The sequence below is a fragment of the Macrobrachium nipponense genome, chromosome 24 (genome assembly GCF_015104395.2).
Source record: "Macrobrachium nipponense isolate FS-2020 chromosome 24, ASM1510439v2, whole genome shotgun sequence".
Lineage (NCBI taxonomy): Eukaryota > Metazoa > Arthropoda > Malacostraca > Decapoda > Palaemonidae > Macrobrachium > Macrobrachium nipponense.
Window position 1 is genome coordinate 74,128,611 of NC_061091.1, and position 20,000 is coordinate 74,148,610.

The 20,000-nt window shown below is 38.9% G+C and overlaps 1 protein-coding gene across 9 annotated transcripts in view; it reads left to right on the forward strand.

Annotated features, from left to right (window-relative positions):
- The window catches only part of LOC135205791 (phosphatidylcholine:ceramide cholinephosphotransferase 1-like), a 384,192-nt gene that overhangs the window by 328,002 nt on the left and 36,190 nt on the right, over positions 1–20,000 (forward strand). Inside the window, exon 1 of one of the 9 annotated variants that reach the window (XM_064236939.1) lies at positions 13,537–13,677. The exons of 5 other annotated variants lie outside the window; for them this stretch is intronic. Coding sequence is in view for 3 of the 4 variants with exons in the window: in XM_064236930.1 (XP_064093000.1) it covers positions 15,172–15,275 (104 nt within the window). In the remaining variant the exon portion in view is untranslated. Of the gene's footprint in view, positions 1–13,536; positions 13,948–14,033; positions 14,057–15,156; positions 15,276–20,000 lie in introns of those variants that run through there. 3 more of the 9 variants (XM_064236932.1, XM_064236934.1, XM_064236930.1) reach the window with 3 other exon arrangements.

The following is a 20,000-nucleotide window of genomic DNA, read 5'->3' on the forward strand; positions in this document are numbered from 1 at the left end:
GAGTTTGACTCATTGTGTAGAATGTCTTTTTTTTTTTTATTTCTCATTGATATGTCTATATATTAGTTCGTCTCATGCGCTTAGAGTTTATGAATCTCTCTCTCTCTCTCTCTCATCTCTCCTTCTCTCTCTCTCTCTCTCTCTCTCTCTCTCTCTCTCATAGATTTACGTAGTCTTACTTCCGTGTACGTAGTATGTATAAATACATACATATACTACACATCAACTGCTTTCAGTAACTTTGCATTCAATACCATATGAATATTTAGTATTTTAATTTTACTCTGAATATTCTTTATATATATATATATATAGATATAATATATATATATATATAATATTTTTCCTGTAACACTGTCAAACCTCAGTAAAAAGTAAATAATGATTGAGAGTATATATATATATATATATATATATATATATATATATATATATATATATATCCTAATATGTATATGTTTTTATTTTGATTTGTGTCCTCAGAGTATTTATTGTATTTTGTTTACGTGCTGTATTTATATTTTACGTTTTTTTATTTTAATAATGGCAAAGAAATTTATTATTATTGTTGTTGTTGTTGTGTTGAAAAGGCGAATACTTACTGATACGTGTACAGCCATTCAGGAATGAACAGAGTTATTGTAAAGATGAGAGAGAGGAGAGAGAGAGAGAGAGAATTCTCCTTGTTCTCTCCCAAGACTTGAGTAAAAATTTCTGAACAAAAAATTCTTGGGGTGAGCCAAGCGTATGATTTTCGTAGATCAGTTCTCGCAATGCACGCTCGTGGTGTGTGTGCGCGCATGTTAATCTCTCCTCTCTCATCTCTCTCTCTCTCTCCTCCTCTCTCTCACTCCCCCGTCTCTCTCTCTCTCTCTCTCTCTCTCTCTCTCTCTCTCTCAATTTCCGTTGTTTATCTGTCTTAGCCTTTTGTTTGTGTTTTTTTTCCCTAAAGGTTTTGGATGAAGACCAACCGCAGTTGAATAGCTACTCCAGGTGCGTATAGGTAACTGGGTGGGGCTGGGGGGTGGGTGGGGGGGCGGGGGTGGGGTTCCGTCATTTATTTTGATGGCGGGAGCGCTCTAGTTGCTTTTATAAAATCTAATATTATTAATATTACTAGTAATGATAGTAAGTAGTGTTACGTGATAATAGCTTACTGGAACATCAGCTTGAACTCTGAAGGTAGGACTCTCTCTCTCTCTCTCTCTCTCTCTCTCTCTCTCTCTCTCTCTCTCTCTCTCTCTCTCTTTGGGGCTGGCATTTGATGCAGGAAGGGAGGCATTAACATTTTAATAGAAGGGTTATTCAAATGTTTGAAACTGGAGCCAGATTTATTCAGGATTTTGTGTTTTGAATAAAGAAAAAAACATTATATTTTTTTAGAAGAACCCGAATAATAATAATAATAATAATAATAATAATAATAATAATAATAATAATAATAATAATAATAAGAGGATCATCGTAATGGAACCCCAATTCGTGCAAAGGGCAGAACGATACGATATATAACTTGACAAACTTGACAAGACATCTCTATCGATTTGAGAGAATAGTTGCAGAAGCCATTATTTGATTCGACGGCTGAATAATGCAATAGCAAACCAGGTTCTCAGCGGTTGCTATTTATAGAGTACGGTAGGTGGTAGGTAGAGGGGGGGGGGGGGGGGGGGATTCGCGTCGTATATCTAATATTTGGTTGCCTGCTTTTTTAAGTTATTTTAGTGCCGGGTGCTATTTTTTTCGCTTAATCGATTATATTATTATTATTATATGATTATGGTTTCGTTAGCAAGCGTTCCTGATATTTCCGGATTTTTGCAGCTCTCTCTCTCTCTCTCTCTCTCTCTCTCTCTCTCTCTCTCTCTCTCCTCGTCTTTGTTTTACTTTTCTCTCTCTCTCTCTCTCTTCTCTCTTCTCTCTCCTCTCTCTGCTCTCTCTCTCTCTCTCTCTGCTCTCTCTCTTTTGTTGTGTACTCATCTCTCTCTCTCTCTCTCTCTCTCTCTCTCTCTCTGTCAACTCTCTCTCTCTCTCTCTTGTGTTAGTAGTTTACTAATTTCTCTCTCTCTCTCTCTCTCTCTCTCTCTCTCTCTCTCTCTCTCTCTCTCTCTCTCTGAACATAGCAGCCAACACGACATGGGGCGTCTTGACCTGATCTGATATATTAACTAAGCTTCAGGGTCGAGGTTATTTGTGACAGGCGCCCAAAGGTCAGAGGTCAGGTGGTGGGCGCCCGTCTCTCTTCTCACAGGTGAACTTGGGAGTGGTATGAAGTTTATTGGAGTTTTGAAGAATTTTGAATGAAGCTTATTTTTTTAATTTTCTTTGTTAATCAAATTTTTTTTTAAATGTGGAATTAAGTGTTTTTGAATTTGGAATTAAGCTTTTTTATATTTGAGTAATCAAGCTTATTTGAATTTTAAATGAAGTTTTTTTTTTTTAGGGTTTTAATCAAGCTTTTTTGAATTTTGAATGAAGCATTTTTCGGAATTTTAAATGGAGTCTTTTTGTAAATCTTTTTTAATTATTATGAATTTTTATGAAAAATTTGAATTAACAATGTTTCTTTGAAGTTTGAATAGATATTTTTTATTGAAGCTTTTTTGAATTTTGAATTAAGTTTATTTTTAAATTTTTGGATAATTTTAACCTACCCCTTTTCTGTTATAGTTTGGAAAGGGAGAACTGACTTAACTACGTACGCTAAAGGCTGTACATTCAACATTTTTCTTTTTCGAAGTAAAAGAATCCTTATGTATTTATAGGCTGCTCTTTACTTTTTTAGGAACATCTATTGTATATCTGGACGTCATTTTAGTTCTCTAATATGATCGTGTTAATATTGTTTATATTTATATTAATATATATAATATATATCTATATACATCACTAAATATATATATAGTAATATTAATATATTAATATCTTTCTTCTTCTTCTTCCCAGCTTTTTTTACCCATTTTTATGATGGGGTTTTTTCGCCGTTTTCGGATGAGCCGTTCTTTCCATCTATTTTCCTATCTTGTGCTTTCTGCCTCATCAATTCCCAATTGCCCTTTCAATGTAAAATCTCCTCTCACACAGTCCTTCCATCTCTTTCTTGGTCTCCACCCATCTCTTTCTTCTTCCTTGCACCTCCACTCCCATAAGTATGTCTCCCAGCGTGGTTCCATCCATCTCTCCTTGCAAAACAGGTGTCCAATACCATCTCAGCCTCCCCTCCTGCTACTTTCTTCTTTGATACTTCCACCACCTTATGTTGACCCCCTTATGAAGTCATTTCTGATCCATATCCACTCTTTGGTTAACCCCAGAACATCCACGCCTAAGCATTCTCATTGGTTTCTGCCACATCCATCTTCTTTCTGCTCTGCTTTTCTCATGCTTGCTGTTATTTCCGTACCATACAGCCATTTGCTGTTTCTTACCACCGTCTTGATGAAATTTTCCTTTTAACCTAAGCGGGCCACTCTTTTGTCCACACAAGAACTCCCCGAGGCCGCTCTCTTCGCCAGTTGTTCCAGCCTGCCTGTACCCGATGTTTTTACTTCTTTCTTCCATACTTCCTCCAGGCGTTAACAAAAGAATCCCAAATACTTAAAACTTATCAACTCTCCCTTATTTGCCTCACCACCAAGCCTGAATACTTTTCTTCTTCATCCCCATTTGCCCCCTCAGTGGTTGGGGTACACATATATTCCTGTCTTTGGGATCGACTTATTCTCATTGCCTCTGTCCTCCAGTACTTGTCTCCATCTTTCCAATTTCACTTCCAGCTCTTTCCCTGCTCTTTCCTGCACACAGGAACCAATATCATCCGCAATAACAATATGTTCCATTGGTACTGTCCTCCCTTACTTCCTCTATTATTAAACAGCCATTACCTATGGTTAACGATAAATGCGGGCTCAGAGCCGGACCCTGGTGTAATCCTACTCCTCACCGTCAAAACCTTCTGTCTCCCAAACACTGCTTCACCTCACTCTTGGTAAAATACAGTTCCGGTTACAAATCTCTTGTAAATCAATCGCACATATCTTCTCTGGCACCATCTTCTTCCCTCCCCAGGCTCCTACCATAACCTCTTGTCTCGGGACTCTGTCAGAAGCCTTTTCAAGGTCAATGGAATTTACCATATTGTTAGGTCCCATTTGTCTTTCCCCGAAATTTCTTTTCCATTATTTCGCCTCAGACAAAAATATACCATCTGGTTGTTATTCCCCACCCTTCATAAAATCCCATCTGCCTCTTTCACCTATTTGTACTTCTTCTCGTCAGTTCCTAGCATCTATCATCCACCTTCCAGTTATCTTCAAAGTGTGGGACACAATTTAATGCCCCCTATAATTACCACACCTCTTGGACATCGCCTTTCCCTTTAAAAATTGGGAATCCAATATACTCCTAGTCCCCACGCCACTCATTTGGTTTATTTTCCTGTTGCAAGGATCTTTAGCATAAGAAATCGTTTAGTAACAGTATATCCACTCCTTCCAGTCTTCCTAATGCGTTTCCATGTGCCCCCACCCCGGGCATCATGTCTGGTCCGGTTACCTTACCCATTCTTCATCTTCTTCAGTGCATTTAGTACCGTCTTGCCTAGAAAAACCTCAAGACCATGGCCCATGTTTCCACTGCCCATACCTCTCTTATTAGTCTATTAATTTTTCTTCATGTTTAACAAACTGTTTCGAAATATTCTTAGCCATCTCTTCACAATGTCTTCCATCCTTTCCTAAGCAACTAGCACCTCTTGATTTCTTTATTTGTTTGATGTTGTGATATTAATATCTTTGGTGCTTCTTATTTCGAGCCCTTTAGAAGCTTCATCATCTTCTTTAATCCTTCCGTTTGTCCCCTAGTATCATTTATACACATCCATCATACGACTTTGCTTTAGCTTTGGTCGAACCACCTTTTTCACCACCTTGTTTTTCTCTCTGTACCTATTTCTGTCTTCCACTGACTGTGACTCTTCCCATCTTTTCTTTGCCTCCTTCTTATCCATTTACTACTTTCTCAATGTCTTCATCCCCCACCAACCAAACTATCCTTTTCTTCCCATATGATACCAGATGTCTCCTCTAGCAGCTCCTGTTTCCATGCCTTCTTATTAACTTGCTGGCAATTTCGTGCCCACCCATTCTTGAACATCTTCCAATTCCCTATATCAATACCTCCAAAAACCAAAACCCTCCTTCTTAAACTCTCTATTCTTATCCCCTTCCCCATTCCTTTGTTAATTCGGTACCATTTTGTAATTTGTTTTCCGTTAATCCCTTTAGCTTGGTTGGTTTTTCTTTCACCCTTTTCAACTTTCAAGTCCATACTAAGCAGCCTGTGTTGGGGGGCTTACATGGGTCGCCGGGAATAACTTTTGCAGTTCTTGGACCTCCACCAGATTTATCCTTTGATTACAAGAAATAGGTAGCTATCTGGGAGAATCTTCCCCCACTCCTTATGATGATTAGTAGGTGTTCCCTTTTCTTCTCAAAAATGTGTTTACTATTGCCCATGTCGAATGACACAGCAAAGTCCACTTACACTCTCTCCTTCCTGTTTTGGGTTTCCTCTACCCCAATTCCAGTGGCCCCCATGCACCCGCCCAATGCGCCTCATTTTCACTTCCGACAGGCCAACTTCAAATCTGCCCCAACTAATCACCCGCTCATGCTCTTCCAGTTCTTGCCATTTTCCATTCACCATGTCCTCTCCAGAAAATTTCCCTTCTCTTTCTTGCTGTGCAACCAACTTGTGCGGTGCATATGCGCTTATTAACTATTCAGAATTCTCTCCTCCATAACATATCTTCAATCTGATGTATACGGTCATTCTTTCCTATGCAACTTCTATTACCGAGTTCTTTAGTTCACTAGACAGTTACTATGCCAACTTCCATTTCTAACCTTGTTATTTTTTGCTCCACTATAATATAAAAGCTTATATCCATATCCCAAACTCTTTTAGCTTTGAAATTTCCTTATTTCCCCACCGCCGGTTTCTTGCACACCACCACAACATCTACTTTTCTTTTTCTTCATCAAGTCAAGTCAACCATTCTCTACCTCTCCCAGCCATTGGACCCAACCATTGGCCCTAACATTATATATATATATTATTATAATATATATTAGAATATTATTATATATAATATATATATATTAGATATAATTATATTTATTAATTTCTTCCTAATAGAACGAAAAAATTCATTTGTGTTGCTGTTGCATATTCATACATTCGTAAGCTGCTCTTCTCTCTTGTTCACTGACTTACCAATGTACTAATTATACCTCAATATAATTTTTAAAAAACACCTGAGGCTAGAGGGGGGGGTGGGACTGCAAATTGGGATAGTCGATCATCCGACCCTCCAGTTCATCAACCATACCAAATTGCAGCCAATCTAGACCTCAGTTAGCTTTTATTTTTTCCTTCAAGGTAAAAGTTAGGCGGTTGAAATCGTGCATCTGGCAGCGCTCTCAGTCTACCGCGTCTGGTGAGCAAACTGGGAAGCTGCCGGTCGTTAGCTTGATGGGTTTTTAATGCAGCATTGTGCGTTGTACAGAAAACTCGATTTCCCCGAAGTTTCTTGTCATTTTTTTTTTTAGGTCTTTCTCAATGCATCGACTAATGGAATATCAGGATGTATTAATCTCTAGCCCGTATATCAATTCACACCTGTTTTATTCACTAATACATTCAAGGTTGTAAGGTTTGTGTCTGCATTCTCCTAAGTATTTATAACGATACGGTCGGGGTATGAACTATGTATATATAATATACATACATACAGACAACGTATGAATATATATATATATCTATATAGATATATATATATATATATACATTGGGTTATGTTATACATAATGTATTGAATTCTTAACAACCTATTTTTTAAGGAATGCTTTATATGGAAACAATATTGATTAAAACCATAAGACAGAACTTTACCATTATACAGCTTTGTGTGTGTGTATGGTGATGAGAGAGAGAGAGAGAGAGAGGGAAGAGAGAGAGAGAGGAAGAGTTCTGCCTTTTTAGTATCTGTACAAATCCATATTTGTTTAATCAAGGCAATTTTGGAACTTAGTTGCACCAATATATATATATAGATATATTAGATATATTATTAAGAATATATTATATTTGTATATATATAGGTGCGTGTGTGTGTGTGGGTGTGGTGGTTTTACTAAAGTTTCTTGTTTAACACCATTAAACATCTCTTCTTATCAATTTTATCAAAGGTTTCGCTGTAAAAAAAAAAAAAAAAAACAAAAAAAAAAAAAAAAAAAAAAAAAATCACAATAAACTACCTTTCGCGAGATTTTTTTCAAACGTGCTATCACTCTTATCATATTTTAATTTTAAATGACCATGTTTTTTTTTTTTTTTTTTTTTTCTTCTTGTTTTTTTTATCAGTTGTTTTATATAAAAGTAGCCGCCGAAAGGAAGGGAGAGAGATAACTCCTGTGGCTCTTGAAAACCTCCTTGGGATGTCAAAGTGAAACTTTGATGGGAGTGAACTGATTTCAATAATTACGTAAAAGCACCATTTTTCCTTGATTTTTTTAACTGTTGAATAAATTAGTTGCATTAAGTTTTGCTAAACGTATAACATTATCAAATAAATTTTATTTATTTAAATAATTATGATCTGTTGTGGTGTCTTGCTTGTATAACAGTATATATGTGCACACACACGCATATAGATTATAATATAGATATATATATATATTATTGATAGATTTAAAAGCAAAGATTATATTATATTATTTATATATAATATGTATTATAGATATATATATATAATATATCATTATAATAATATAATATATAGTTTGATTCATGACTTTTTGTAGGTGATTCGTTTATTGCCAACGATATGTTTTTTGTTGGTTATGTATTTTTTCTGTTTTTGTTGGAAATACCAGTTTTTGCGTGGGAGAATAGATTTCGTGGCTTAGTTGATAATTTTTTAAAGGTGGGGATTCCATTGCCTATTATATAATACTAATATATAAGATATAAATAGATATAAAATATCTATAATATATAATATATATTATTTTTTAGAGGGAAGTTAAAATGCCTGATATTCGGGTGTTTTTATTATGAATGTCCCTATAGTAATATACTAGGAATGTAATTTTCCCAACCAAAAGAACGCATAAAAAAAAAAAAATGAAGCTGGCCAGCCTTTCTCCTTCCCGCGGACTTTGGAAGACAAAATAGGCCTAAAATTTGGGATAGCGGGTCCTGCCCTAAAGTTCCTCAGTGTAGGTATGTAGGCCTATAGTGAGCGTCAACCGTCGTAGACCTATTGTTGCCATCGCACTCTCCTTCCCGACCGTTTAGGCCTACAGTCCTCGAAATTTGTTTGGCAGATAAGGCCTCCAATCTCGGAGGGAACAAAATGGTGATGGCCTTTCTGAAGGTCTATATATACCTCCTTGGTCTTTCTCTAGTCTCATAAGGAGGAGCGGGGCAGGTGTCGTCTGTAAGCTCCTTACAGGCGGGGTCTTCGCCCCCAACTTTTAGAAACCAACCGCCGTAGGGATTAGAAACCCAGGGTCAGAAGAAACACCATTGCTTTCGGGTATTAGAAACCGCCGTATAAAGTCAACTCGAGATGTTCTGAGTCACTTCATAGGTAGATTATGTAGGTCATGTACGTAGATTAGAAACCAAAATCAAGACAGAAAAAAATGTGCTAAAATGAAACTTTGTTTGGTTTTGAAACCACTCCAGGAACTACAGAAATCGGAAGTCGCCATAGGAATTAGGTACCGTCAAATGACAATAGAACTTAGGTACCATAAAATAAATTAGGAACCTCCTCAAAATCAAGTGGAAATTGAATTATACTGTAGACTTCTGAAACCACCATAATAGATATTGGAAGCCGCTTGAGACATTGGCCACTAATTTGTAATCAGGAACCATAATGAAGATTAGAAGTTGTTTTCAAATCGAGGAACCTCGTAAGAATTCATGAATTATGATTTTATTACACGAAAATGTACGAGTTTTTTTATGACTTTTTAAAACTGGCCTCTTTTTTACCGTAATCCCATTAGATTATCGTGTTTTTTTTTTACACCAGGTAAAACTTTTCCAGGTAAGACCCATTGTTGCTTATACCTGGGTGACTCTCTCTCTCTCTCTCTCTCTCTCTCTCTGTATCGTATCGCGCTCTGTTTATCGGAAAGATGTCGAAATGGACACAATGGAATCCATTTGCCCCCAAAATGAAGTTCGTCCGAGTATGTGTGTGTGTGTGTATATATATATATACATACATATATATATATATATATATATATATATATATATATCATACATACATACATACATACATACATACATACATATATATATTGAAAGAATGTCCTTATCAGATAAACCTCGTGTCCTCAGTTAGGCATCGTAGCCCAACTTGTTTCTCTTATCTGTAAGAAAGTAATAAACCTTGGATTAAGCCACACTTGTACCCAGTCTTTTCTAAGCTTTCTTTTCCCGTCCGCCCTCAGATCTTTAAAAAACCACCACTGAGGCTAGAGGGCTGCAAATTGCTATGTTGATCATCCATCCTCCAGTCATCAAACACACCAAATTGCAGCCCTTTGGCCTCAGTAGCTTTTATTTCGTTCAAGGTAGAGTTAGACGTGATCATCGTTCCTCTTGCAACGATATAGGCCAGGCCACCACCGGCCCGTAGTTAAAGTTTCGTGGGTCGCGGATCATATACCGAGGCCACCGAAAGATAGGCCTGTTTTCAGTTGGCCTGATTGTACGCTATACAGAATACTCGATTGTGCGCGCGCTCTTCTTGATGCCAGATGGACGAGGTCTTTTTTCGCGTCTCAATACTTATTGTTTATTTCGAAAAGTGAAATTAGTGTATTTTTCTATTTTTGAGTTATTAAACATATGTCTATATATATATATATATATATATATATATATATATATATATATATATATATATATATATATATATATATTATTTTTATGGATTCAGTAAAATGTTTTTTGAGGTGCGGTGACTGTAAGTAATAAAGTATTGGGAAAGTAGGGATTGGCAGTGGAATATTCTTTAGAAAATGTTGATTGTGAGTCGAATAATTACATGCTAAGTATTCCACAGGAGATGGCGATTGTAAGTAAATATTCTTATTCAGGAAAAAAAAAATCTTAAGTGAAATATTCTTTTGACGATGGTGACCATAAGTGAAAAAAAAATATTTAGATAAGTAACTTATCCTTCAGAAAATGGGAAAAATGGATGATGTTAAGTAGAGTATTCTACTTTTAAAGGTGTTGTCAAGTAGAATATTTTTATATATATGAAAATGGTGATTTCTTAGTCAGAGATATTCTTGGTCTAATACGAAACACAGAAGCAAAACCAGGACGAAATGCGCACCAGCCACCCACCACCCGGACCCCTTCCTTTAGGTCCAGGTAGAGGGGCTCAACTTGAATTAACCCTCATCCCCTCAACCCCTCCCCCTATCACCCCTCCCCTTCTTCCTTCCTTCCTTTCTCTGTTCCACTCCCTTCTATCCTATTAGTCTGTCCTTCTTACGCACAGTGTTATTGTTATTGTTGTTCAGTGAAGAGTGCTATCTATGCCTTCAGGAGTACCTTGCCCTCCCTCAAGAGTGCCATATATTCAAGAGTGCCCTGTGCCATCTCGAATGCCCTGCCCTCATGAGTGCCATGCCATGCCCCTCCCCTGATGTATGGAAACAGGGGAAATGAGTATTGTCTATTTTTTTCCATTTTCGTGTCTTGGAATTGGTTTACTATTATTATTATTATTATTATTATTATTATTATTATTATTATTTTTATTTTTATTATTATTATTATTATTATTTTGTGTGCTTCCAAACCAGCCTAAATTTGAATGATGTTCGTCAGGTGGTTTTATTTATTTTTTTTATTTATTGATTTTTTTGTGGTTCATTGGTGATTTGATTGTTTGCACTTCATTGACAATTTTTATAGGTCATTGATGATTTGCATAGACCATTGACAGTTATAACGCAATTGTAATTTTGCAACAGCGGATATCGTTGCAACAACCGCTCAGTAACGCGGAGAGAGAGAGAGAGAGATAGAGAGAGAAAGAAGAGAGAGAAGAGAGAGGAGAGAGAGAGAGAGAGAGAGAGAGAGAGAGAGACGTGAAAGTTTCCGAAAGGGAAAAGAAAAGTGTATCATTGTGTTGTCCATACGTGGCTATAACTCTCTCTCTCCTCTCTCTCTCTCTCTCTCTCTCTCTCTCTCGCCGTAGACCGAGAGTCTCCAATGACTGGCATAAGACCGGCTTAAGCCAGCCCCCCTCTCCCCCACCCAACACCAACCACATCAAATAATTCCCTTCTAATTGCTCCTCGATATCGCGAGCGAGACTTGCTGACCGCGGCCGGTTTTGGCGCCATCTTTCTTTTTTTTTATTATTTTTTTCTTTCGTATCAAATCAATCGGTCGTGATTAGACGACGTCGGTTGTCACGCCCGACGAAGGGCGTGGTTACGCTCCAGGCAGGAAGTTTTTGTTCGTGCTTTCGTTGTTGCCTCAGGCAGAAGTTGTTCTTCCTTCTACGGGAGTTCAGGCGGGCATTTGTCATCCACCGTAGACTTATGCTCTTATAGGCCTATCCTGTATCCGCACCCCCCCCCTCCCTGCACCCCCTGCCCTTCTTCATGGATAGGGGAAACAGCTTTTTGTTGTTGTAGTCAATGTTGTTGCTTTAGATGCAGGTTGTTGCTCTCCTTCCCAAGGCAGTTCAAGCGTGAATATGACAAAAACCATAGACCTAGTACTCTTTCTCTGAAGAAATGTATACACTTTGCATTAGTCTAATTCTCTCTCTCTCTCTCTCTCTCTCTCTCTCTCTCTCTCTCTCTCTCTCTCTCTCTCTCTCTGAGCCCCATATCTCCCTTGATGAGTAGAGTTTTGGAAAAATACAACTCATATTATTACCATTATTAAATCATTTCACTTTCACAAAGGTACAGAGACGACCTGGAAAGTGAGTGGATTGATAATGTCATATTGTCACCGCTATTATCTATATAAGCCACTTACCTTAAAATGGGCGTGGTTCCACCACCTACAACAACAATTGCAAGGTTGTTTGATGTTGTTGTTGTTGTAGATGTTATTGATAATGCATAATGTTAGACTAAACTCTTTGAGAGCTATTAGGCATAAGGGCGTCAAAGTAGTATTTTACATATGTATATATATATATATATATATATATATATATATATATATATATATATATATATATGAATATTATCAAACCAAACCAGCTATTAAATATCACTGAAAGGAGGTAAATCATAAAACAAACAGCTTAAACTCAAGGCCGCATGACATACACGATTATAAACTGGTATGCAAACTCAGTTTAATTTTCTGTAATTTCTTGTAATTTATTTCAGGTGTGCGAAAGATTCGTCTTCAGCAGCGTAATATTTTTTCGAAGCTTTGGTTTATTTTTTTTTGGTTTTATTTTTTTATTTAGATAAAATATTTTTCCCGTGCTGGCGTATTCGTGCTACATTCGCAGTGACGTAGGTCTGATTACGAGCATCATAGATATAATCTCTGTTCGTAAGACTGTTGCAGAGACATGAAAACATAATGTAGTAATATATAGATAGAAAATACGGCTAGATATATATATATATATAATATATATATATATATATATATATATATATATATAATATATAATATATATATACAGCCACTTTCCGTTGTCTGGGCATCTCCGAAGACCCGTGTGTTTTGGGCGCCAAGATTTTATATATTATGATGAACCGAGCCGCCGCCCGTTCTCTGTAATTTACTCCACGTACGAAATGAGGGTTGCCGCCCCTATCCTGCTAATCTACCCTAACCAGGGGAAGGAGATGATGGATGGGATGAATGAATGAAGAGAGAGAGAGAGAGAGAGAGAGAGAGAGAGAGAGAGAGAGGAGAGAGAGAGAAGAGAGAGAGACTCTCTCCTTGTACTATGTTTTGCTCAAGAATTCTCGGGATACGTCATTTTTGCCGTTGTCATCGTTACCTCCTCCTTTCGCTTGTTGACGTTTATGCTGTCTCTATAAATCGGGTTTTCCTTCGTTATCGGACGCATTAGTGTCCGTGCGCACTGCTGCGCAGAACGGAGAGGCCGTGCGCTGTACGTAAAGAGGCATTGAAAGGGGAAATTAATGCATATTTTGCGGAAAACGGCAGCTGATGATGGTGTGGACTAAAGTGGAGAATAGAGGGGGACGGTGTCTGTTGGGGAGGGGGTGTGGGTCCTTGTGCGAGAGAATGATTCGGGAGGAGGAGGAGGAGGATCTTAGGAGAGAGAGAGAGAGAGAGAGAGAGAGAGAGAGAGAGAGAGAGAGAGAGCAGGTTTATGGGGATCGTCGTAACGGGATGGGGGATGGCATCTGGTGGCCGTGGGGAGGGAGTGGCACGTCGTTGGTGTTGGCGGAGGGGTAGGAGGTGGAGGAGGAGGGAAAGAGAGAGAGAGAGAGAGAGAGAGTGGTGGAGGAGGAGGAACAGCACAGCAGACAGTCAGTCAGTGAGAGAGAGAGTCAGTGCTGTGCTGGGAGTGCTGTGCGAAGCAGCTACGCGGATTCGTTCTGTGTCGCAGAGGCGAGTGATTATTTTGTGTTGACGTGGTCGTCGTCATCGTTGTTGTTGTTGTTCCCTTGTTGTTGTTGTTGTTGTAGCTACGACGACGACACACCTGTTCTTCGGCTTTTACAAAGGCGGCGTCGGAAAAAGAGAGAGAGGAACCGAAAGGCGGGACGTCGTAGTTCGTTGATCAATGAGTTACTTCAGACCTTCTGCTGCAGGAGCCACTACCACCTCCAGCAATGGTAGTAGTTCGGGGACGTCCAAGTTTTCTCACATCAACCAGCAGTAAGTTAGCTACTATAGTTGTGTGGTGGTGGTGGTGGTGGCTGGATCTCTGCTCTCTCTCTCTCTCTCTCTCTCTCTCTCTCTCTCTCAAAATGAAACACATGCCTAGGTACGCATTTCTGCTAAACCTTATTATTGTTGTCATTGTTCAGGAGATGAATCTCTCTCTCTCTCTCTCTCTCTCTCTCTCTCTCTCTCTCTCTCTCTCTCTCTCTAAAAGTGAATCGCATACCCAGATACATATTTCTGCTAAGCATCATTATTTTTGTATTGTTGTCATTTTGTCGATGTTGTCATTGTTCAGAAGATGAAAAAGAAATCTCTAAATCTCTCTCTCTCTCTCTCTCTCAAATGAAACGCATACCATGATACGTATTTCTGATAAACCTTATTGTCGTCATTTCTCTCTCTCTCTCTCTCTTCTCTCTCTCGATTCAACACAGACAGTATAGGCCTATTAAATCATAAATCTGTGACGACATCGGACTGACGTCAGTACATAGGCCTACGTTTCGGGCCGGCGTGTCAGATCAAGTGAACCTTTACTTTTTACCTTGAGGGACAAAATAACAAAATTGTTCACGATTCAACAATGGCAGTGCAATTTCATGTACTTTTTTGTGTGTAATTTTCCCTCGCCATTTAATTACATTAACATAGGCCTATTATGACAGCGAGGGTAGGATGGTATTAATAGGCCTATGACATAAAACCGAAGCGTGTTGTGGAAACAAACCCCAGCGCATCTGTCGAGTTTATTAAGGGGGTGGGCGGGGCCTTTATAGATATATTTACGCTAGGTATTTATTCATAAAATACGAAAGAATATGCTTTAAGCCAGTAAGGTATTTTGATTTAAATTTCCAAATGAGGCCTATCCAAAAACGAGACTATGCCAAAATGAAAGCCCTTTCTTCGCCTTGGTTTGCACAGTGAAATGGCTTTGTAGATATATTTACTGTAGATATATTTAGTCATAATTTGCGAAAGAAGTATAAACTTAAGGCCAGGAGTGTTTTAATTTATATATCCAAATTAGGCCTATCCAAAATTTAAACCTATGCAGAAATGAAAGTCCATTCTTCGCTTTGCTCTGTACCGTTAAGTGGCTCTGTAAACAATACTGGCGCATGGAGGGAGAGGCTGCTGCTGCTGCTGCCTCCTGCCTTTGCCTTCGCCTCTAGCTGCTGTTGCTGCTGCTGCTGCTGCTGCTGCAGGTGGCTCATGGCTGCCACTATACCACTACGTAGCTGTCGGGCAGGTTGTTGTCACTTAGAAAGTAATTCTGGAGCTGTCATCCATTTTTACGAGCAAGAACTGTGTCGCAGGTGATACGGCGGTGTACTACTACGACAGTGGGTCACTTTTGTGCATTTGTAACTAATATATATATAATATATATATATATATATAATATATATATATATATATATATTATATTTTATAAATGGTTGGAGGCTAGACCTTTGTGATTTTTTTCTTTTACGATTGTCATCACCTCTGTAATCCACCTCAATCCCTGTCAATATTAAACTTGGTCGAGATGGCGAGGGTGTCGGGAATGCTATTATGGACTTTTTTTTTGGGGGGGGGGAGAGGCTTTTCTCCCGTCCTCCTCTCCCAGTCTTTACCCCCCTTCCCCTCTCTCATATTCCCTCACGCTCTTTCCCACATTGGATGCCCTGCCATGAATTCGAATGAGTCTTCGGAAGCTTCGGAAATATTATAGGAGACTCTCTCTCTCTCTCTCTCTCTCTCTCTCTCTCTCTCTCTCTCTCTCTCAGAGGAAGGGTACATTTTCTTCATACTAGATTTTAAAGTAAATTAGATTTACGGTATCCGCCAAAAATTTTCCCGTCAGTTAATTCTGCTTCTTTTGCGCTTTGTAAAAATGAAAGGTAAATAGATCGTGAACTTCTAAATAACTTGGAAAAATAATAGCGTCGAAAGGTATCGTATAAACGTCGTTTTGAAGTAGGAAGGATAATAAATAGATTGTACATTTTATTTCATAGTTGGTGTCTGCTGACACAGGTGTTCTTCGCTGCTCCCTTGGAAATTGAGTGTAGATTGTTGGTAGTAAAATCGTCTGGTGGTTTGTATACATCTTTTAAGCTTTTTTATCCACTGTTTGCCACCATCTTTTGCCCGTTATTCGGCTCAGTGTGTCATCGTATGGTGTATGATTATACTACCTTTTGAAGGCCAAGAAGTAGTAGGCCTGTGTATGGGGACCTATTGTGCATTGCTCCATGGTTTGTGTTGCTAACTATTCAGGAGTTTGCTCCGATATATGTATGTATGTGTGTGTATATACATATATATATGTATATATTTAACTTTGTTGCATTCTGCATATAAGTAAAACCCAGTTTTTATCTGCGCTACAGTTTACAACCTCGTAAGAATAGCTTAAAAAAAAAGAACAAAAAAAACATTGATACCGTCACGCTCCCCCTGAGGTATCCTTGAAAAATAAAATCGTCCCTAGAATTTGAGAATCGTGGACATTAACTAACAGTAGAAGCCCCGTTACCACGAAAGATAACTATATATGGTATATATTCCTTAAGATTTAGGCGTATGTGTATGAATCCCCGAGGGATATAGAACACCGCAGTACTTTTTATTATCACCACCTGCCTTGGCCACTAGGTGGAATCCGCCTCAAGGATCTTCATTCTGGGAGACAGCGATATGTCTATGATGCGTTTCAAGGCTGCCATTGTTTGGAGGGGATACAATGGCAGGGATTGTTCCCCCACAAAGATTGTCTTTGTGCGTGAATCAAGGACCGATAAGCGCTATTTAACATATATATCTTTGTGTGTGTGGTTTCCTGGCATTGCCAGCCGAGGGTGAAGGAGTTCCCTGGATTCATTTGATGTTGCAAGAATTGTTTTATAAAACAGGCGCATTAATATCTCACATACATAGACCTAGTCGGTGTAAATCGGGAAATTATAGGTATTAACGCAGTTTACTTGATCAGATTCTAGTTATGCTTTTGTGTGTGTGTGTGTGTTTCCAGGGACACACTAATCTTCCATTTTGTCATGGTGGTTACTCAGTTGTTATATAAAAAATGCTCCTACGTAGGTTGGACAAATGCTTATACCTATATGACATTTATGTGCTTAGCATGTTTTAAGTTTTTTCATATCCTGCTTTTTTTAGTTTTTTTTTTTTTTATCAGAAGCGAGTCTGAATATATATAATTAACTTTATTATATGTGTATGAAGTAAACTTACTACACTTGTCTGTTTATATTCCCTTTTTGGATAGATTCCCTCTCTCTCTCTCTCTCGCTTTCTCAACGGAGAGGTCTTGAGGCACAAGTGTTCTTTAGCCAGATTTCTCCTCCATTCTAATTGAAGTTTGACATGGCTTGTTTAACTGTAGGTTTGGGGGAGGGGGGCGGCGTGTTGGGCGATTGGAACTGGGCGGGTGTAGGCCATGTTTGTATCTGGTCAGAGACCTCGGAGTTAGATTGTATCCATTATAAATGCATGAGGTCTTCTCGCTCTTCTCTCCTCATCTCTCTCTCATCCTCTCTCTCGCGAAGTGGATTGTTTGGGATTACTAAACTTTAAGCCTTTAAGGTCCGATTTAGTATTAATTCTGACAAGTCTGTGGCCCGTGTCGCCAATGGCAGTTTGATTGTTATTGCTGTCATCATGGCGACGGTACGTTCGAAGTTTTTATAAATCACAGTTCGCCAAGGTTTTTTTTTTTTTTCCTTCCCTTGAAAAGTCTGTTGAATGTCAGTATCGATAATTTGTGTGACCAGATACTACGCGAGGTCCTTTGAATTATGGCAGTCAGATTTAAACTTACTCCTAGGCGCATAACTTGCTATAGTCGCAACAGCCATTTGTAGGCCTATCTGTCGCTATTTTAGTCGCTTCTGAAACAGCTTGATTTGCCATTTTTCCCCTTAAATAGGGCGGTGACGAGTTGTAACAGCTTTCTTCTGTTTTAACCATCTCAGCAGACATTGTCACAGACTTGCGTTTTGGCGGTTGCCCTCAGTCGTGGGCGGGGCAGGATTCGGCTCTTCCGTTGGGCTGGGAATGTTTGAAAAGGGATCCCAAAATAAATATATACGGAGGGTTCGGCTCTCTCTCTCTCTCTCTCTCTCTCTCTCTCTCTCTCTCTCTCTCAGATGGAGTAACATCTTTTATTGCTTTTTGCGCATCCAACATTGTTCGTTACTGAAAATAATGCGTAATATCTCGTTACTCTTGTTTGCTTCCATCATTATTCAGGTTACTGCAAATAATGCTCTCTCTCTCTCTCTCTCTCTCTCTCTCTCTCTCTCTCTCTCTCTCTCTCTCTCTCATAGACATCTTCCACGGATTATTATTAAAATAATAGTAAACGGATCGGGGAAAAGGCAAGGGATTCATAAAACAGTTCAGTGTAGCACTCAATCAAAATCAGTTCCAGCATATAATCGATATGGCTTGATATCCACGGAACTCTCAAGTTGTTTGACCGTAAATACCACAGCGGTCAAAGGCCGCCCGTCCGACCCCGTGCTTTTGGAGAAAGTGGAATAAAAACGGCGACGACTACTACTACGTCTAGCTGTTAAAAGGCGCCTTTTACGTGCATTACGAATACTGGAACTTTATCTGGTCCACTGACCTATTCTGAAACTGTCCGTAAATACGAACCAAAGGATTGTTGTCTGAGAAACTCTCTCTCTCTCTCTCTCTCTCTCTCTCTCGCGGCTTAAATGCTAATTGGCTTCGATGCCGCTTCCGGCAATTTGAGTCGGGGACGAAAATCAGTTTCGGTTTGGACGTCGTCAGACAAACGCTTATTGTTGAATGCCATTTTCCCTGAAGGTTTTGTGCTATTGTGATTATTATATCAAACGTGACTAGTTTTGTCCTTTCATTATTATTATTAGTCTTCAGAAAGGCAGGAAAGGGGATGAGTTGTGAAAGATGTCTGTTTTAAGTACAACTGATAAACTTGACGGTGCTAATTAAGCTTGTTATCTACGAGTCACCTCTTAGGTGCTAGTACTAAACATGGTGGAAGCTCAGTGGGACGCCGTGTTTAGTACTAGCCCCTCAAAGAGAGCGTTTATCAATAATATAGTTCTAGACCTCACACGGAAATGGGTGTAGCATATGATACTGTAATATATTACCGCGAGTAGTTAGTACTTAAACACGGCGACCCATTGAACTTCCGCCATGTGTAGTACCAGCGCCTCGGAGGTGACGTTTAGATAACAAGCCAAACTAGCACCAACTTGACAAAAGAGACCCCATCCGTTGGTGGTCCGTTATAGGAAAACAAACCTACCCCCACGAACGTAGCAGAATGTTAATTCAAGGCAGAAAGCAGTTTCAGCAAGCATAGAAGCCTTCTACAGTGTGTGCCGCGCAAAGTACACAATCTTAACGACTGTTTTGCGCCGCTATTATCATGTTTGTTCTAGCCCTTTGAGTTTAAACTCGCCAAGGAGCTCCGATTGATCATTGCGGGCGTGTTTGCCCTTCATAATTGGGTTGATTCCGCCTAAATAGTGACGGCGGTTTTCTCTCCTTTTCGTTTTAGACGTAGGCGGACACATACCGGGTTAATGGATGATAGATGCCGGCTGCCTTTCATTTTTATCTTGTAGCATCCTAGGTTATGGAAACCAGAAATTGGACCTGTTAGACTCTAGGCAAGGGAATTTTGCAATTTTAAATTCGTCGAAAGAGGAATTTAATGCAATATATATATATATATATATATATATATATATATATATATATAGTATATATATTAGTGTAATGAGATTTTTCCTTAACCTGAAAAAAAAGAAAAAAGATCTTGGAAACCTTGAAAATTGGGCTAGCATATAACTCGGCACATTGTTTGAGAGAGAGGCCTGAGGGAAGATAAGGAAATGAATAACTTTCTCTCTCTCTCTCTCTCTCTCTCTCTCTCTCTCTCTCTCTCTCTCTCCTCTCTCTCTCATTTCCTGACATTGATTCCCAACGAGACGAGGTTGGAACGGTATGGGCGTGGTTCTTCGAAAAAATGA